The sequence below is a fragment of the Polypterus senegalus genome, chromosome 9, assembly GCF_016835505.1.
Source record: "Polypterus senegalus isolate Bchr_013 chromosome 9, ASM1683550v1, whole genome shotgun sequence".
Classification (NCBI taxonomy): Eukaryota; Metazoa; Chordata; class Cladistia; order Polypteriformes; family Polypteridae; genus Polypterus; species Polypterus senegalus.
In genome coordinates, this window is record NC_053162.1 from 132,554,000 (window position 1) to 132,575,992 (window position 21,993).

The 21,993-nt window shown below is 35.6% G+C and overlaps 1 protein-coding gene across 3 annotated transcripts in view; it reads right to left on the reverse strand.

Annotated features, from left to right (window-relative positions):
* LOC120535812 (dixin-like) overlaps nt 1-21,993 on the reverse strand; it is a 161,034-nt gene that overhangs the window by 9,207 nt on the left and 129,834 nt on the right. For all 3 annotated transcript variants that reach the window (XM_039763903.1, XM_039763902.1, XM_039763904.1), the window contains 10 exons: nt 19,295-19,345; nt 18,775-18,879; nt 14,598-14,651; nt 13,414-13,506; nt 9,717-9,788; nt 8,160-8,240; nt 7,167-7,328; nt 6,341-6,407; nt 5,718-5,826; nt 1,458-1,566 (listed from right to left, as the gene is read on the reverse strand). In XM_039763903.1, coding sequence (XP_039619837.1) covers nt 1,458-1,566; nt 5,718-5,826; nt 6,341-6,407; nt 7,167-7,328; nt 8,160-8,240; nt 9,717-9,788; nt 13,414-13,506; nt 14,598-14,651; nt 18,775-18,879; nt 19,295-19,345 — 903 coding nt within the window. The remainder of the gene's footprint in view (nt 1-1,457; nt 1,567-5,717; nt 5,827-6,340; nt 6,408-7,166; nt 7,329-8,159; nt 8,241-9,716; nt 9,789-13,413; nt 13,507-14,597; nt 14,652-18,774; nt 18,880-19,294; nt 19,346-21,993) is intronic.

Sequence of the window (21,993 nt, forward strand, 5' to 3'; positions counted from 1 at the left end):
TCGTTATACTGCAACGGTTGTTTCCTAAGCCTTTGTTATGATAAGATAATGAACGACATTATCTTCTCTGTCGACAAGTTTTTGTACAACGTCATCTGTATTCCAGGATCCAGCAACTGCCTGTTCCTATCAGTGGGTTATTTCTTGACACAAACGGTTGACGAAGGCAATGCACTCTCACTACAACATAGGGCAGTAGATTTTGTTGCATCACAGTGGGACAGATTTGGAGACATTCTTCCTGTTATTCTTTTCAACGCAAGTCCAGTTATTACAACAAGTCACAAGTACTATCAATACATGGCAACATCTACAGTTTATGGTGGTGAAGCTGAAATTCAAGGTCTTTCCAAAATTAGATCTTTTGGCTCATTATCTGTCGTCTCCAGCAAAACACCTATTCACAACTACGTCTTTCAAGAAGTATTTCTTTCTTCTTGATTTCTGAATTCTTTTCTCACCGCTTTCCGTTCCTGTTCTTACACCATTATATGCTACGGCGGGCGTCCACTAGTATAGTGAAAGGCAACCTTTTTCAAGTTGCGGCGCACTAAGTCCAAAAATTTTCTTTTGCGGCGCACCAGAGGGACTGCCCATAAATAAAGTCGTGACGACACAATCTATGGACAATCGCCAATAAAAACAGTTCATTTTACAAGTTTGAAAGACATTTTATTAATAAAAGAATCAAAGGATACATCTTAAATTTAATTATTGTGAACGTTAAGATTGTTTTTCAGCACATATGAGATTGATGCGAGAATCAATTTTCGAAAGACAGACGTGCATTTTTTTGTCGATTATTTGAAGTCTCTCGTGTTTCTTAGACTTCCGTAAGAGTTCCATTATCTGTTTTTACAACATAATTTTTTTTTAAACATTATCTTTTTAATCAACCAAAAGTTCAAAAACAGTAGCAATTTGAAATATTTTACAAAGGTTTCCGTGTTACCCCTAGAAAATGCACCGGTTGCCCGACAATGCACTAGTATACAGTATTACAGTTACAATATTTTCTTTAACCATAATAACTTTGGTTACCAGGCACTCCAGTGCAGTAAATGATAAATCCATTACTTTTTCGTTCCAAAAAAAATAATAAACTTACTGTTTTAAAAAAATTGCAGTTTTGGTTATAGATACAGTATAGCTAAAGGGTTATATGTACCTTTTAATGGTTTGAGCCTATTTTTGGTTAAAAATGAAAAAATAAATTTAGATACTGTAGTATAACTCATTGTTTCCATAAAAAGTACAGTAAAAAAGCCAAAACTTTTAAACTAGAAAGCTAACATTTTTCTTTCAAATTTAGCAGACATTTCCTGTTGCAGGAGTAGTATGGACAAGTATCCTTCATGCAGTTTTCTAATGTATCTATGACAAGACAACTTATACTGAGTAGGATAAAAAATCAAAGTAAAATAAATGAGAAAACAAAGAAAAAAACAGATCCATACCTCCTCTTTGACTGTACCAAACTCGGGATCAAGTGCCTTGAAATGGTACCTGAAGTTACCTTCTCGGTCAATTGCTGCCTTGAAATCTTTCAGTGTTACCTCCCCAAGCCTACAACAAGCAGTGCAAAAACTATATGCTTAGTATTTGTAACACACATTACATTTTCAGTTATTCTTCGTCTTAGGGCTGTAAACATGTCAATAATTAGTATCTTTTCCAGGGACAACTGAACAGTTTTAGTGAATCATTTTCCAGAATATTAGACACACACAAACCATTACTTAATTTACTTGAGAGAAACTTGCTATAAATTTCAAAGTACTGTACCACAAAATATCACTAGCACAATATAAGTGTATACGTAGCTAGGTGAAACAGAAAGGAGAGACAAGCTAAAGGAGAGTTAAACATGATTGTAAAGAAATGTTACTTTTTCATTTAAAAAAATATCTAAATCAATAAAATAATTTAAAAAATAAAACCCACTTCTAACAATTACAAACATAATAAACCATGCTCAAAATATTTTAAGACTTGAGTCCAGTAACCTTTTTCTGATTATCTGGGCTCATCAAACTATCAGTTAATATATGGAGTCAGTCAGTGACTGGATAAGTTTGTATGATAATGAGGGGGTAATAGATGAAGACTGAAGTGTGAGCTTGAAAATGTAAAAGCTGCTGTGATCTAAGCTGGGTAAGGGGGTAAAGCTAGGAAAGATGAAAGGACTAACAGACAACAGTGGGTGCCAAAGACAGCCATTAGAGAAGACAAAGATAATGAATAAAAGGTTAACTGATTACTTAATGCAGGAAGCATACACAAGTGATGAAGCAGCTCCTGTTGTAATGGGTATGGGGAGTGTTTGTGTGAGGAAGTGACTACAGGTGGACAAAACTGTAGATAAGACAAGTGTGCATATGTTAGGTAGGTGTCCACTCTTCATGGAGTGAAACTGCAAACTTCTGTTGTGCCTATGGTGAAATTAAATGAGCCCACCAAACTGCAGTTATGATTGAACCTTTGAAAATAATACAGTTACAATATACAGTGTATGGTGTAAATTTCTTCAGCTTTGATGAGGTTTAAATAAAAAAATATAAATAAAAGAATAACAAAGATAAGGAAAAAGGACAAAGCACTATAGGAACAATAGGGCACCAGTAGTTTCAGTGGATAGTTACCATAGTTTAACTATTCCAAAATATGTAGCAAAAATGTCCTTGTTTCACACATAGCAAATTGTTTTCTTGTTTTCTGATTTTGGTTCCTATTTATTTCTAAAATATATTTTAAAGCAGTTAGTTGTCACAAAATTACAAATGACACTATATTGGCTTTGGGAGCGGCACAGTGGCGCAGTGGTAGTGCTGCTGCCTTGCAGTTAGGACACCTGGGTTTGCTTCCAAGGTCCTCCCTGCGTGGAGTTTGCATGTTCTCCCCGTGTCTGCGTGGGTTTCCTCCCACTGTCCAAAGACATGCAGGTTAGGTGCATTGGCGATTCTAAATTGTCCTTAGTGTGTGCTTGGTGTGTGGGTGTATGTGTGTGTGTGTGTCCTGCAGTGTACTGGTGCCCTGCCCGGGGTTTGTTTCCTGCCTTGCGCCCTGTGTTGGCTGGGATTGGCTCCAGCAGACCCCCTGTGACCCTGTAGTTAGGATACTGTCGGTTGGATATTGGATGGATGGACTATATTGGCTTCTACTCTTCATTATATACAGTATTTTATTTGTAGCTATGTGTATATTTTTAACTACAAGGGAGCAATATTTAGAAGATAATTAAGAAAAGAAGACAATAAAAATTAGGAAGACTGAATAGAGTCAAATATGCTAGACATCAGGAACACAAAATGATGCAGTTCTACTCTAATGCTGTCTTATTGAGTGTGTTACATATGCTTTAATAACCCACTTATTAACATAAACCTGGATTAAAAAATGCTATGTACACCCTTATTCCGGTTAGAGAAACCCAGATATTGGTCTCTGAGAAACCTGGTTAAGATACATATATTTCTTTGTGAGTAACCCAGTAATTTGGCCAGGTAAACCCTTATCAGAGTTACACTTAAGGATTTTGTAGTCTGCACATGTCCTTCGCACTCTGTTAGCCTCTACATGTCAGTGGGGAAAAAGTCTTTGCTTCGCACATACATCCACCACCCACAGGTAGAAAACAGTGGAAATATCCTCAAAGATGAATTTCCTGAGGTAAATACTTGGGCAATCACATTAGCCCTTCTCCGAGTTGTAATAACCTGTTTAAATATTTCAGAAACCACTAAATTTATATTGATAAGCTGAATGTACAATGCTAAACTCAGCAGAACAATCTCAGTAGCAGCATTGGTGGTAACATGCTAAAAGTAAAGTGTGTTATATAGTACAGTTACTTTTTAAAATAATGAGTAATTTACTACAATACATATTTTATTGAAATAAAAATATCTGCATTATTATTATCCCAACAGCACTGGGAGTAAAGCAAGAAGCAAACATACTGGTACGCCACTCCTTTGCAGGGCTCAATCACATAGCCCAACAGAGAAGAGTGTGCTGCATGCAATCCATTAACAGAAACATATTAATAAAGTATTAATTTAGTTTTAATAAAGCTATTTTGTAAGGTTATGTTGAAAAACATTATATTTTATAATAAGTAACTATATAACATATTTAGGCACTTATTTTAGTAAGTAATGAGTTATGTAATTAACTCATTTTTAGAAGTAACTCTTGCTCTGCTCAGGAGACACAGGCTGCATCGCTGTTTTTGGGTTTATGGCAGCAATTGATTATGTTTAATATTTTTAGTGCATTATTATAACACTGAAGAGCATTGCCAAATGAAAACTCTATAGGTGAACTCATACCAGTAAACAAAGATTTTTAAGAAAGCAGGGGAGTCATTTATAAAACTTAAATATGAAAATATGAGCACTCTACCTACGTGAACATGCCTCAAATCTTATCCTATTGTCACCCTGAAGCAGCCATATATGGTCCATGCCAATGAACCTCATACATATACAATCATGATGTAGATCTTCATTGGTTGGTAAAGCAGCCTCCCACCTGATGCATCCAACAAATGGGAGCTGTATTTAAGGAGTCCTATGGTGAGCTCCACACGGCATTGAAATGTCTCTTGTCTGCATTTTGGGGGTCAGGGAAAGGCATAAGGCTCCTGAGCAGGTAGCCATTATTACCTGGCACATGTAATGACATGATTGCTGTTACAATGAATAGTACAGGCTATTTGAAACACTGAGGGCTCAGCCAGTTGCCTTAATAAGAAGCCACCCTCCCATACAAGAAGTTGATTGATTAACGTTACTTTGCCTTAAAATAAATTAATCATGTTTTGAACCAGGCCACTGAGCCACAATGTTAGTCAGTCTCATAGTATTACAGATTACATGTGTATTAACAGAATGTAAATGCTTACAATTACCAAAAGCAGAGCCATTCTTCCTAGGTGCCCTTATTGCAATGGGAGTGCTGTCAATTGCCACACTTACGTTAGGAAAACCTAACACTGCTGCAGATTTCCTTTTTATGTTGGCATTTACAACAAACCATAAGGAAACTGAGTGTAGAGCCTCGTCAGTTTTTTATGGCTTCAAGCACAGCAGGCATGATGGTGCCGAAGATTGGCTGAGATATTTCTGATCAATTAGCCAGTTCCCTCTGGTAGGTGTATGTGGCCAGAAAGCCAAGCATTTTTAAAACCAGAATAGGTGAAGGTAGTGCCCAATTTCAGGCAATCTGCCTTTCCAATGCTGGGGCCAAATCAGCACATACTGTCATTTTTGAGGGAATGGTACTTAAAATTCTTAGGTGTTATTACCAACTTTCTCGGAAATTTTGCATAGAAATGGGACAGAGTTGTTGTAAAGTTGTTGCAAGATTTCCCATCAAGTGTTCTGTTATAAATCTGAACTATTGTATGGAAAGCTGCATATGCACATTTTGAGCCTCTTTTTGTGCTTACACAAGTTTTATAAACCTGACCTCTGGTTTCTGCTTTAACTGGGTTACTTATCCTGGATTTGTGTGGGCATGTAAATGCAATCAATAATGACACAATTGAATTAGTAGCAAGAAATGGCCATAGTGTTAGAATTCTCTAAGACTAACATGTATAGAGTGCAAATATGAGAGAGATTACACTCTGCTTCTCACAAGTATGATTATAGATAATTACTTTTAATTTTCTAAATTCATTTTTCAAAACTGAGCCAAAATCAATTTCTTACCTTTTTGGAATGGTGACCATGAAGGGAGTCAGAGACCGATCTGTGAAGTAAAGCACTTTGGTGGAAGCAGCAGTACTTAGTGTGGGGTTACTATGTGAGTGAGGCAGCTCTGTAATAAACAACACATATTTGTTTTAAGAAGACAATCACAGCAAAATCATCTGAATGTTGGCAGATGTTGGGAATGAGAACACAATCACAGTTTAGGTGTTGTTATCATATAAAAAAAAATTAAGGTATGATTTACCTTAAGCAATGAAATACATAGCATTCATCATTTCTAGCCCTTAATTTTATGCAGTTATCGATCTGAACCACATTGATATGACTTTTATTACAATTTATCTAGTATATTCTTACATCAGAATTTAAATGCATGTGACCTTACAGTTGGACTTATAGGGTATGTAAATAAATGGATGTATAATAATCAATTCTAAAGTGGATCTAACCCTGATTTTAGAATAATCTTTGAGAATGTACCATATACGTGAAACCTTGGTTACGATGACATTATAATGCTTATGTATGGCTTGCATACGCTCAATTTTGTTTGCTAGCAATAGCAATAAATGTAAGTTATGCTATGTTCTGCATGTAGCAAATAAGAACAATAAACTTACTTGCACTTGGGGGCCAAGAGTCCCGTTCTGTGGGCAAAGCTCTACGTCTGGGAGACTTTCCTCGAGGCTGTAGGTATATTAAAAACAAGTTACTAATAATCAGGTAACAGACAACCTTCAGAAGTAAACCTCATGATATTTACTATTGTCCTCAAAAAAGATCTTTGTAAAATGTCATAGAAAGCAACTACATATAATGGAATGAAGTGAGTGACATATTTCTTGAAATTCTACTAAGGTCCATTCCACAAACAGACACAGTTTATCAGTAAAGCAAAAGGCATATTAGCTCTTTATATCTCATTGATGGATACATTTCTTTCTGAATTCATCTAACCTATTAAATAGCACCTGAACAATGGCCAGAAGAATACATGTGAGTGCCCATATCCAGCTTCACCTGTCATCTAATTCCTCAACTGTCAGAGCCTACATCTAGGGCAGATGTATAATCTTACATTATAAAGGAAACAACTATGACATTTTGTGGAATATCTTTTGACATCTGTGTGACATAAATAACACTAATTTGTTACAAAGTTTAAACTAGCATAAAAGTACCTATCATAAATAGTAGAACTTTTTACTGAAGAGCAGGTTTGTATTACCTTTATTTCATCTTGGAGGTTGTTTTATTAAATGTCCCAAAGGCTAGAGATGCAGCCCAATTTATTCAACAATATTCGGTATTAATTTCTACTAGTATAGTCCAACATTTGCCAGAATATTAACCCTGAAATACTGAGGGTATTTAAATTGCCAAGAACCAACACTGAATGTGGCTTTTACCTATCATTCTGTTTAACAAAAAAAGAAAACAAATTACCCTCTTGTCATGCTTCTTTTGTGTTTCCACCAAGTGTAGTCGCTCCATAAGACTGGAGATACTCTGTTCCAGAGTATCAATGGTGTGATGTTGTGGATCATGCCCACTAAAACTGTTTCTCAGACTACGAAGAGCATCACGCACCAGCTGTAAATCATCAGGCTAAAATAAAATCAACCAAACATTAAGATTAAGCCAAATGAAATTTCTGACATGATGGAAATTCTTCTGATTGAGTGACTACCCAATCATGAGAGACAATCAGGCATCACAGCCACTCTCCTACTGAACATGAAATGATGGCTGATGAAGCTGAAATTTGGGGCAACTCGGAAAATCAGTCAGGAGACTGAACATCAGGTTTAAAATTGTGTCAGAATCGCACAGTGTGTGTATGTTGGATGTTTAAGACATCTATGCTGTGTGCATGTCTAATGTAGATGGATGAATATGTGATAAGCATTTTCAGTTGTTTTAGTGTGGAGGAAAATGCTTTCAGAAATGATGTGAAAATGCTAGAGTGGACAGAGATTGTTTTCATTTAAAACTGTTATTTGTAAATGAAAACTTAATAGTGTGGATGTTGCCTAAGAAGGGGTCAGGATTGAGAGAGAATTGGAAAGACAGAAGGGAGACTGACAAAGCAGCACTTTCAAGCTGGCTAAGTTTGTGAGCCACCACATTAGACAGACAAGTCCTCAAGACTGTATAGGGGAAGGCCCAGTGGGTCAGCCAATTCTTCTTTGGTTTGCCTGTCCTATGTTGTTTTTTTTAATAAAATATTGGCATGAAGAATTTTGGCTGTTAAATAAAAAGAACTAAGGAAATTAGTTGAATTGTAACTAACAATTTCTATCTGCAATTCATTATCCAAAATTCAATGTTGATTGTAAGCTTATTGTAGAAGATGATCTTTAAGTAATAGATTATTCACAGCATAAGAATAATATTTACTCTTAAATTAACTAAATTTATTAATGTATTGAAACATACCCCTCTGTGTGAAGATGAAACATTTCCTTTTATTACAGGGTGGGTATAACCATTGTTCTGAGAGCAGCTGGAAGCAGCAGACTGCAAACAAAGACAAAAAACAAAGTTTTAAAACAGGAAAATAATGTGCAGCCCTTGAACATTAAAGGTAAATGAGCAAATACTGTTTTCAGACATATATCTTTGTAAAAGGGCCTTGAGATGACAGGTGCTTTATAAAACATTTAATTTTTTGATATATTTAAGTCTAGTGTAAAAAAAGTATTTCTTAATGACTATAAACCTTTGTCATCAACAATCTAGTAGTATGTTTTTCCACTGCAGGAGAAAAAAAATGAACTCTGAGGGAGATCTATGTGAGTCCAAGTGGAACAAAAAAAAAACACCCAATAGTGAAACATGCAATACGTGACATCAATTGCAATAACTGCATCCCTGTAGACATTTGTATCATATTACATGTGTGTCCAATATTACAGAGTTTAACCAATCATTGAGAAAATTGATTTTTAATATTTCAGAATATGACTGTGAGTACAATAATTCTGAATATTGCTATTTTCAATTATGTTACACTCTCCTTTTAATAATGTAGATACTGTTTTCTCGTAAATTGAATTTTTCCACAGATTTTACTGTAAAGACTTTAATATTCATAAAAACTGTAATGATTAACAAATGGTATGGCAGTGCACCAGTTTGAGCTACTTCTGGTCTCTGAGAGACTGCATTTAAAATACCGCCAAGTCACTGTCTATGTACAGTTTGCATAATCTCTCCATCTATGTAGATTTTCTTATCCATGTATGCAAGTTGTCTTCATATAGTCTAAAGAAGTGCAAATTAAGTTAAATGGCAACTATAAACTTGACCAATATTTATGAACATGAATATGTATATAAATTTGCCATGTCCCATCCAAAGATTGTTCATCTGTAACATCCAAAGCTGCAGGAATGAACATACTGTATTTCCTCAGGAGCCTCATACTAGATTAAAATGGTTAATGAAATAGATGGACAAATGAATGAGATGTGTGATTAAAAAATGCCCAATCCCAAAGGATTTAGCAACTATGTTTTTATTCTGTTTATTGTAATTTGCAACATTGACTTTTTATATTCTCTTCCAATATTCATAGTTATGTTTGTAATCATTGACATTGATCTATCTATCACAGGGAGCAATGGACAAAAGTGAGAAACTAGCAGTGGACAGGATGCTAGCCCATCAGACAGCAAATGTAAACACACACACAATAACTTTGCACCTCAGTCAGTCTAACAGCATATTTTTTCAGTGGGTGGAAACTGTACTTATAGTAGGAAATGCACAGAATTTCAGATCAAAATATGAGATGCTGGGAATCAAACTGGCATTCAAATCATGAAAAGTCAACCTACTACCTAACATTGCCCCACAATTTTTTAGAATACTGGATTTGACCATGAAAAAAATAATTTACATAATTTGTAATTATATTTGTGAAAAATAATCCATTCTGAATGGAAATCTCCATACGATGAAAATTGTATTAGTTAATTCTACTTCACATACCTCATTAAGCTCTCTGTTCATTAAATCTTCAATAAGACTGCTTTTGTGATCTAGCTCTCTCTGGAGGTCAGCCTAAAAAAGGAAATCAAATTAAAAAAAGAACACTAGAAAAATGCATACAAGTAAACTTTTAATCCTAAATTGTTCAAATCACATTGACTATTTCCATTATGAGGGAAAAATGTATGCAGTAGGAAACAACCTTTTTATCTCATAATATATATACTAAGGCTCCTGTTTACAGGATTGTAAAACTTTTTTTTAAGAATTCTTTAACTTGAAATAACATGTTCTGCGGTGGGTTGGCACCCTGCCCAGGATTGGTTCCTGCCTTGTGCCCTGTGTTGGCTGGGATTGGCTCCAACAGACCCCCGTGACCCTATTCGGATTCAGCGGGTTAGAAAATGGATGGATGGATGGATGGATGGATAACATGTTTTCCTGGATAGAATTGATTTTGTGAAATTTGTCTTACAAACCACCAAAACAATTAGTCAGTTGACTTTCATCTTCTAAACATTAGCACAACCCTCAAGTAAATTTATTACAAAACTAAGCTGAAGAAATAAAGGACAATTTTAGACAGGGAGGATACGTTTTCCAAAAAAGGTCAGAGTGAATGAATCTGTAAAGATGGTATTTATTCGTAGCTGAAAAAAATCCCAAAAAACTCTCTTTTAAAAACCTTTAGCTACTATAGTCCAGGGGCCTCATGCATAATGCCGTGCGTAGAATTCACACTTTAACATGGCGTGCGGACAAAGGCGGAAATGTGCATACGCACAACAAAATCCAGATGTACAAATCTGTGCGAATGCCAACTTCCACGTTCTTCTGCTCCGTAAATCCTGGTCAGTGTGAAAAGTAACGCACGTGCACGCGCCTGCTGTCCCGCCCCAACTCCTCCCAGAATTATGCCTATTTGAATATGCAAATCAATATAAATAGCCCTTAAGCTCAGCCTTCTGTGAAAAGGCAATGACAAAAGCACGAGGGAAAATAGAAGAATTTCAGCGAATACCAAGTGGAGTCAAGGAAAAACATACTATTTGTTGGTTTAAACAGTGGTATAAACAACAAAAAGAAGTTGATTGAGTTACATAGCATGTCGGAGAAACTCGAAAGCTCAAGTTCACAAAGTCACACAGTGCACGAAATAAAAAAGAAGTTGTCACATATTAAAGTTGCTGTGAAAAGGCGAGTCGTAGCCCACCGTCTGAGTGTCATATGAAAGCTTATTAGGGTACAGAGAACAAAAAAGGCACACAGTGTGGAAAAAAGCATGAAATGTCAACTGTAATCTCTAAATTTCCACTTTAATCATGTAGTTTATTTTGTCATTAAAGTAGAATATCATAAACTTCATCTTAAAATTGTTTAATTTACTAGTTTCTCAAATCCCATCGTAACTAAAGTAGCACGTTAAATGCTTTGTTTTGTATTTGATCTTCTATGTGCTCTATGTGTGTAAATCACTACTACGGGCTTTCTCTTCTTCCAACAGGACACAGAATCCATTACATTCATGATATCACAGCTCTTTGAATAATTAAAATATTGATGATGATAGGAGTTAAAGCATGTTATTAAACATGGGAACACGGTGGTGCAGTGATTGTTCATGTCATGCGCGACCTTTGATTAAATCCTTTATTGCAGCAATACTGTCTCTTTCAAACGTACTAATCCCCAATTTCTGTCCTTACTTTTCTTTCTCCAAATACCCAATCGCCACACAATCAGCTCTGTAATAGACGTTAATCCATCTGTAAGCTTAGAACGTAGATTCTTCAAAACATTTAAGGAACATTGAAATATCTTCGTAGTACCTGTTTAATTATTCTATCCATCTATCCTTCCAGTGTCGCGCCAGCTCCAACAAGAATACAGCGCGAGGCAGGAACAATCCGTGAATGGAGTGCCAGCTCCTCACTAGCACTGTGGCACAGTGTCCTCACATGTTTAATTATTAACAATATAGATTAATTTAATAAAGTTAGTTTTATCTGTATAATATAATAAACATATTTTGCTGCATTTCATCTTAAAAATGATATTGTCATTATATGTAAATATGCGCTTCAGAAAGTGTCTCAGGTTGTGCAATATTATAACTGTATCGCAAGTTTACAATGAGGTAATTGTACTTATAAGTACAAACAGTTCTACAAGGAGCTCTTTATGGACATATTGTGTGCATTTATAGTTCTTGGGATGAAACTGTTTCTGAGCCGCGAGGAAAGGCTCTGAAGCGTTTGCCGTATGAGAGCAGTTCAATAGACACCACGGCTGAGGCAGCGTGTGCTTGATGCTTTATACCGATAATTCTCTTTCCGATCAGCTGCTGTACAGCTGTGATTCACACTCAGATACAGTGATATTAGTACTCCGAGTGGTGCAATGAGAGTAACAACGCTAAAGAAGCTATTGTATTTAAAATAGTTTGACCATTCTGTGGACCATTATATTGTTACAGGTTAATTACAATCAGATGCATTAAACTAATAAACAATATGCGGTTAATTTCAGTGTATTTATAAAGCCACGTCAGGGATGTGGATGTAAAAAAGAAAGGGACACAGGAACAGTAGCACTGCTCTAACGCTGGGTGCCGCCAGTTTGCAAAACCGAGCGCAGAACTTGCATATACCAGGGTATGAGCTACCGTGGAAATGTGTGTGGCTTTACACCAAGTTTAGGTTTTATACATTGCAATTTGAATGTGGAAACGTTCTTATGCAACATTTTTGTGCATACGCACCATTTATACATGAGGCCCTAGGAGTCCAAACATTGTATATGAATTTATCCTACCTTATCATTTAAGTTAAGTATTTGCAACCCTCTCCACAAAATTACATTTCTTTGAGCTAGCAAAGTTCAAAGAACAAAAATGAAAGTAATAAGTATAAATACCAAAATGATGTAATACTGCACTGCATTACGGCCACATTTACAGTACATGGTCTTGATGCTGAAATTTGAAATGGTAAAGAAATCCGATCCAATGTTTGTGATATTTACATTACATGGTATAGAAGAGCTTATGTGGACTCTATACACTGCACATGCACTGTGACGCAGGTAAGACTTAAACATGGATCCCTGCATATTTTTTATTTTTTTTACCTAGACTCTTCAATTTGCTAAAATTAGAAGTATAGCTCATTTTCAAAATATGGTAAGTAAGTGCAGAAGGGCTATGGCTTTTCATGCTTTAGTATAGTCTGCTGTGGTTTCCTCCACCTCCATTCATAGAAGATTCTGCACAGCAAATTGCCAGTCTTAAATGAACTGTTGTAGTGTAATTTAACACTGGCTTTTTTGCTGTATGGATGCATATGAGCAGTGTGGGACAGTATTGTTAGCTGCTTTAACTCCCAGTGGCCAGAAAACGTGCCAGTTAGATGAATAATGTGAAATTGTCTTTCTCTGCAGCCAGACACCCACTATCTCTTCCTAATCAAGCCACATCACTGAGAAAAAACTTTCTGTCAGTATTTAAACTCAGATGGGATATAGGCAATCTAAATTTACTTAGAATTTAGCAACACATACAACATAAGATATAATGTTTTTTAGGGTGTTTACACCAAAATCCAATCTGTATCAGATATGTAAATAAATCTAAATCAGTTCACATCAGGATGGCAGTGTAAATGCAAGATTGTGTCCTGTTCAGCATTGCGTTGAGTACCTTTAAGCGAGTGACATCGGTCAGCCTGCGTGCTGTCTCATCCAACCTGGTCTGCTGTTGTTGTAGCAGGCGATCCTTCTGAACTAGTTCTTTCTAGAAAACAGAAATTAATTGATAACAGATCAGAGAGAACTTCTTGTCTGTACTACAAGTTAAGTAAAAATAGATTTCCGTTTAACAAGTTTTAATCTTTTTACGGAATTCCAGAAAAATCATTTATCTTTTCATCCTGTTATTTACAAAATATGAATATTTCACTTCAGTTATCAATCTGTTTTATCTATTTTTGTCAAACAATAAACAGTCAACATCAAAGAGGAGTTAAAGTAATAAGTAATGTGACACAAACACATGCTGAACAAAAATAATCACAGAGCTAACAGCCATTGTTTGGGTTTATTGAGGTTGGCTGGGTAATGTTTAAATTGTCTTCCTCCTTTTTTCATGATGTTGGACATCCTTAGAGGTGAGAACCATTTTCCATATCCAATTTCACATATCTGTTATTCCTGTCTACAGATTCTCACTCCTCATTATATTCCACCAAGTAGCATTTGCTCACCAATTACTCTCTGCACGATCGAAAACCCCTAAACCCATTTCTCTCAAATACAGAGGCTTTTAGCTCCTTTTAAAACCCTTTAAGAATCAGATCCTCACTGATGCTGTTTATAATTTTTATACCCCAAAATATGCCTTACCTATTTTCCCTAAACAAACACTTGCCCAAAGACACTATTTCTTGCTGTCCCAAGTTTCAGACAGCAGATTTAGATTTCAGTAAATATTATCTAAGTCCTGTGTCAAGTTTTTATTTGAAAGCACATCCATAACATTCTCTAGAAGTTAATTTAGTTCTTTCATTCAGCATTAACCTAGAAGTCTACAGTGTGCTTTGTGGCAGTATTTTGTTGTGTTATGAAAGAGCTATTAAATAAAGAACAACTAAATGATTAATTGACTTTCAAGCCAGTGTCAAAGTTAACAATGTCTTTGGACCGAGCGAGAATCAACTTCAACTCCACAAACAGAAGCTCACCTTAAGCAGAAAAACAAAGTACACAAATATTCCAGGAACAAACACACACAGAAATAATGGCTAACTAACATTAATTTAAAAAAGAAATCTTTCTTAAATTCCACAGTGATAAACATTAGTCATTATATTTATGTAGTTGGCACACCTTGTATTCTCCTAGGAGTCTGTTTCTCTCTTCAACTTTCCTCAGGAGATCCACCTATAATCCCAGAATTAAAAAAAAAAAAATGTTAACAAATTCTTGATTGAAAGCTTTGTTCTCTTTAATACATCATTGAATTGCCTGTGTCACAAACATGCGCATGGCAGGCAGCTAAAGGGCTTAAGTAAGGGCAATTCTGAGTCAGACCGGGATGTGGCAGAGTGCACTGATTCTTTTTCTTGCTTTCCTGCAGACCATCCATGGGAGATTCCACCTGGCCCTGTTGACGTCACTTCTGGGTCAGAGCCTATGGAGGAAGACCTTGTTGGCTCTGGCCCCCTTGATGTCACGTCCGGGCTCGAGCCTATGGCTGAAGAACCTTATGAGCCCGACCCCTCTGACTTCACTTCCTGTCTTCCCCTTTAAAAGCCTCCACCTTTTCCTTACTCCCTCAGTTCTGTTTTGGACTCAGTTTTGTGCACATCAGTGCTGTATAACATTTTGCAACTTTGCAGCCAGGATACCAAATATATAGGTGGCTGCCCCAAACCTTGCTATGACTCTGTGTGAAGTTTCTGACACCTGGTAAAAGCTTAAAAAAATAATTGTCAAAAATATGAATTAACTTTCTAATAAATGAATTAATAATAATTAATTATTTCACAGCAAGGACACAAATGGCTGCAGTGTATCCCACTAGCACTTAGTGCAGTTCAGGAATCAACACTGGAAAAAGTGAAGGTCCAACGCAGAGCACATTGATTTACTACACACTAGTAGCACCTACAACTGGACCACACATTGTCACCACATAAATAACACAAAAAGTGTCATTTTTAGATTTATTTATTATTACTATCACTGTTATTTACATATTATGTATCTCTATAAATAGCTGTATTGAAGCCCAGCCCCACCTACTTTAATAATCACTTTATAACACAAAATGTTTAATAACATCTTGATAACCTTTAAAAAGCAGATGGAAGATGGATAGATGGATTTCACAACAGATAAAAAGCAAAAGTTTTAATATAAAATGTAATCCAATAATTAAACAAACTTAGGCCTATCTAAACAAATATACTTTGACAACTGTAAAATAAAAATACAGTTACATGACATGTGTAGGATTTGACTGGCTTATTTAGTATATCTAAAGATGAAATCATTACAGATTAAATGAATGTGACATTAAATAAAAAGTCTGAAGAACAAATGGTCGTGTGGTATGTTTTGATGCAACCCCTCTAAAATGTGCAGAATATTCTTACAATGGGATAATAAACTATGGTGGTATCTTTCCATATTCTGAGCTGGAAGAAAACTAAGTACAGTACTTACTATTAAAAGAAAGCAATATATTTTTTAAAACATATTTTGTTAAAATTACCGAAAACCTTTATAGGTGGTAATACAGTAAGATTATATCTCCCAATCTTTTTTTTTTTTTAAATGACATGATTTGGATTGAAAACTTCTGCCCTGCATATTACCATATTTTATGCTGTAAAGATATTGTTCCTTTTAAACTGAGAGTAAGTGAAGTTGAATAATCGTAGGGTACTTAAGAGTACAACTGTAGGTATAGTAGTATGAAATATTTTGTTTATGAAGTATGACTGGGGCCCAAGGCCTCATTTATAAAACATTTCATGATTTCGAGTGTACAAACATGCATACTCCAAAAACAGGAAAATGTATATGCCAAACAAAAAAAAAATCACATTTATAATATAAACCTGCCATACGCGTATTTGTACACAGTTAACCCTTTATAAATCAAAATCATATTGTAAATGTGCATTTGTGAACGTGCCTCTAACCCCACCTGGTTCCACCCTTAAACAAATATATATGAGCCATGCTAATCAACCTCATACATATGCAGTGACGATGCTGCAGACATTCATTGGCTGGTTGTGGAGCCACATGACACATCCAGGAGTGAAAGAAAGAAGTTACAGTCTCTAAATTAGAGTCACGCAAAGAACACTTATTTGGTGACCCAATTGTGGGTGACAGCAACAAGCGTATACATGTTGAACGGCAACATGTTACTGCTGCTGTAAATGCAATGAGCTCCAGCCACACCTTGCCTGAAATAAAAAAAAGGTCCAATCTCAAGCGACAAAGTGGATTGCTAGTGTGCGTGTAACAGGAGGAAGGAACAAAAAAACCTCTATGCTTTCTGATTTTGATCAGCAAATGACATGTATAATTGGAGGTATCTTTTTTTATGCAGAAATTTGCTAGAGCAATCCTGCCGACTGTCAGTCTTATCTTGGCATCACAGAATATAACTGCTTAAGGTTAACAAAAGCAGCTTCATTCTCGCTTGGTGCCCCTATTACAGTATGAGAACATTAAAGTCCACCGGTTATTTAAAACCAAAGCCAAAGCAAACTTTATTGTCATCTCAACCATATACAAGTATACAGATAGACGAAATTGCGAAGCTCAGGATCCACAGTGTAACAACATGAAGAGCAAATAATCAATTAAAAATAGAATTAAAATTAAAAGTTAAAATTCTGCAAGAAAAATGGAAACTGGGGAAAACTGCCTTTTTATGCTGGAAATGACATGTTATGTCTTGTGTATATGCATCCATTCCAGATGAAAACAGGATATAGCGCTTTGGTCAGTTAAAGGCTTTTAGCACTGCGGGCAAAATTGAGTGAAGCTTGGCTGAGATATTCCTGACTTGTCAGCCAGTTCCTTAAGAAATTACAACAGGTAGTCTAAGCCAGGGGTGAGCAACATTAGTCCTGCACGGCCGCAGTAGTTCTAACCCAGTTTTTCAAGTCAATTATTGCTGTTGAATAGGGTGCAAATGACATCTAACTCGCTTACATTTACACTTGTGTGTATTCAATGTGATCTATTTAGTTTAATCAAATATTATAGAAGGAAACTTAAGAGAAAAATGTGAAGGAGTGAGAATTACTCATTGGTTTTAGGCTTCCAAATCATTTGAATGATATCCCTGGAAATGACATAAGAATGACCTGACATAGTTGAATCAAAACACTAAGAAGCCATGAAATTAAATAAGATTTATTATTGTCAAGGAATGGGTTCTAATTAATCAAGTGGATTAGAACAAAAACCTGCAGCCACTTCAGCCCTCCTGCATTGACGTTGCTCACCCCTATTCTAAACTGCTGAAAGAAAACAAAAAAGTTCTTCAGTGCAAATATGGAGCATTGTTCTTCTTAAAAGGAAACTAAAATACAGTCTGTGCATCATTCATCACATTTGAACTGTAATATATTTGTCACGTCAACACACATTATAATAACAGCTCAGTGATATGAAATTATGTGTGCGAGTCATCATTTATCTGATTTGGCTGCATTTCACTACTTGACCAAAGGTGTTATAATTTCCCAGTTTCTCCGAAATGTTGCGAGGGTCAGAGCTGCTGTAAAAATATGCATGTTCCCCTGTTAAGGTTTCTTTTATAAATTCTGATGTTTGTGTGGGAAGTAGCATATACATATTTCGGGCCTCTGTTTGTGTGTATGCAAGCTTTATAAATGAGGCCCCTGGGCATTGTTAATCTTTTTGCTTTGCTCCCTCCCCAACTATAACCTATTGTCTATACAGGAGGAGCGAAAGGTTAAAGTTTTGTCAAAAAGGTTTTTGATAGATCTCAGCGTTTTAGGGTCCTCTGATACCGTCAGATACTGACACTGTCTATGTGTGTGTGTGTGTGTTTGTGTATCACAGTTTCCCGAGGACAGTCTAGAGCTAAAACAGCTGTATGAAAAACTCGAAACTTAAGATTTTTATGAAGATGTGCTGATTAATTTTTAAGCCAAATCGTGCAAGAGAAAGAGGCACTCTAGAAGAACCCTCAAATACTGTAATTTTGCAATTAATCATTAATTCTTCTCATTAATTGCTATCAAAATGACCTATTTTATGATCAGAAAGATCAGCATTAGAGTGGCAAATAATTACTGAAATGTTATAGAATAGTTTGGGTAACTTGGTTCCTAGGGCGCAAAGCCCACGGACGCTCACATCCGAAAATATTTATTAATAAATGTAATTATTATTTTTGCTATAAAAAAGAATAAGCCCTGAGATAAATATTGAATTAAAAAGAGTTTAATATCATTAACAAATGAAAAACAGTCATGTCTTAAAGAAATCTTCCATACAAACTCACATTCTGACTATGCAGTTCATCGTGCACCATGTTTGCTCGGAGCAATTCCTGTTTAAGCTGCAGAACAGCAGTCTCCTGAAGAGCCAATCGCTGTTGAAGGGCATCCTGTAAAAGCAAAACAGAAGTTAACATCTTGGTAGTAAGGGAGAGGATGAAAAGCCCGAGTACAAATTGGATCAAAGTACAACATGAGACTAGATTGATCTTTTTAATGCACATCTGCAAGTATGAGGCAGCAATATTATGTATTACTTTAATTTGTGGAAAAAATTGAAAACTTTTTAGAAACTAGAATAGATAATAATCAAAACATGACCCAGGAAAACACCTAATGTGAACAGTGTATAATTAGATAAAAAATACCTTTATACATACTGTATATTAGCATTTACAATTGCCTTTAAAAGCATAATTCTTAAATAATAAGTCTGAAAAAATGTGTTTTTTCAACATAAATAGTTGCACCACAACTAGCATCAAATTTACAGCTTAAAACAAAATACAATTGTACTTTTCTCACCTTCACTCCCTGAAGATTTCTGGTCTCCTGTTTGTATTTTTGTAGTTCTTTCTGTGGGATAAACAATGCAAGTCTTAAGTTAGTTCAACTACCAAAACCCAGAGGCTACAGCGTGTGCAGAACTGAGATCTGCTTGCAGCTGATTTGGCAGAAAGTTAAAAATAAATGAGAGTTCATTACTTAATAAATTAATATTTCCCACTGGAGCTTTAATGTCTTTGTGCACTAATACATTACTATTAATTCTTAGCAAACTAGTGTCAATTTAAATCTTAGGTTTTTGCAAATAACGTTAAACAGGTAGAAAATCACTAATTCAATAAGCTTTTTACATTTGTTAGGAAACAAAGGGCTGACTAGAATAGCAAGATCAATACTTTATTCATCAGTAATGAATATATTCATTGAGTCATTTTTACACATGAAAAGGATGAACGTCACACACTTGAAAGAGAACTGTAGCACTAATCAGCTCGATGAATTCTGCTGGCTTGTGTAAGGGTTTGACTGGCGCATACTGCCCTGTTTCAAATAACAACATGAATGTATTTAAAGCCCCAGATTAACACCCACTTTAATGTTTGAGGCTTATGCATTGAGAAAAGAAGAGAATGATGCTTGGCACCATAGAGGTATCATCTGCTTATCGAGTGTAATTTGGAAGTAAAAGACAATTTGTTTTGAATTTTTTATATAATGCATTTCAAAATCTGCATTAATTATATTTCTTATTTCTGTTCAAACTGATCAAACATTTAGAAGTGCTGAATGGTTAAATGATTAATGTAGACATTTTTTTTGAAAAATGGTCCCAAGTCTTCAGTAGCACTTTACAAATATTTCCTTACAAATATTTGCTATGGAAACTACCATAAATAGGAAATCTAGATTTTATGCAAACAAGTAGCTACATAACACTTAATATCCTGTTAGGTACCAAAGAGCTGAGAATATAGTATTTTAAACATGTAAGTACTATGTTTTATACTTCAATATTTTGCTTCACACTTCTTAGGATGGGTGCAGCAGTAGCAATGCTGCTTTTCAGTAAGGAGACCAGGGTTTGCATCCTGGGTCCTCCCTGCATGAAGTGAGCCTGTTCTCCCCATGTCCGTGTCGGTTTCCACCGGGTGGTCCTCCCACAGGCCAGAGACAGCAGGATGGTTGGTGTGTGTGTCTGTGTTCACCCTGTGATGGACTAGCACTGTGTCCAGGGATTGTTCCTGCCTTGTGCCCTATGCTTGTTGGGACAGGCTCCATCATCCGTGATCCTGCTCAGGATTATGCAGGCTTAGAAAATGTTATGGTACTACTTAGGATGTTATCTTTCTCAAAGAACAGACTGCAGTAAGGGCAACTATGAAAAATATTTAATCTTATGTCCACATGGAATTCCAAGAATGTAATGCTGTTTTTCATTTTAAGAGAGTAATATTAAAATTAAATCTAAGTCTGTTTGTGGAATTAACACTTTGGATTAATCTACTTAAAAGCAACTTTAACTATTTTATTTAAGGCAGCTGAGTCCTGTTTGGTGTGTATAGGTTACATGTAGATTTAATGTAAGATAATACTTTGTACAAACACAACTGGCACATTTGTAAAATGTTAGTAAATGTCATTTTGGCAAGTTTCTCTATAGCACATATTGTATTATTATTTCAAGTTCCAGAAATGTTTCAAAGAGTACATGTTTATGGGGGTCAATTTAAAATCTTTGCCTTGAGCACTTAACACCCTATTCAAGCTTTTTGTGTTTTGCTGCTTTTAGTACTTTGAAATGAATGATAAAATGCAATGAACAAGCAGCCAATTATCTTTACATATAATTATTATTTTGCAAATTCTTCACTCTGATACAAGGATATTAAGAGTTATGCCCTCTGTAAAGTCTCCAAAGTAATTACTCTCACCTGGAATTTAATGATGGAACGTGACATTAACAATGGCTTTTGTTTACAATCTTAGTAGCATGAGTTAGTGGGATGGCTTTCAAGACTAATTGGATCAAGCTCAATAATGTTAAATCCACTGACTTAAGTCTCAATATAATAGGAGTTACGGCTCTTACTAATTAAATAAATGTTTTCCATTATTTCAGAAAGAGGAATCAAAACAGTGTTTTAAAAATAGCATACTGTATTATCTGAAAATGTCAAGTAGCATGAATACACTTTTTAAAAATAAATACACTGCCCTTGATTATCTCTGTCTCTTAAAAGACTTGTGCAGATCAAATAATAGAATTTTTGGTTACAGGCAAAATAAAAAAATACTTCCACATGTTTTTAGAAGTATTTTAAAGTTGCAGTTTAAGAACCAATTTTTTAAATTCTTCACTTTAAAAACTAAGATTATCAATAACCAAATACTAGTAAAGCACCAATTGGGCACTGGTACAGGATGGGGGACAAAAGTAAGACCATATATATAATGTGAGAAAAATCCACACTGGCAACAGAAGTCCTTCAGAATGCCACTATGGGTATGCAGGACCCACCAACAATGGTGTCTCCAATGACTGCAAGGGGCTCTACAAAAGCAGATAATCCAAAGGAAACAGAATGATAGACACACCATAAGAAATTGGGAATCTTTCAGCCACATTCATCCAAGCTGGCAAAACCAAAAAATGCCCATTACAGGTGAAACCTCTGCTACTTATTACTGCTGTCAGGTAGCCTATAGAATGCTGTAAA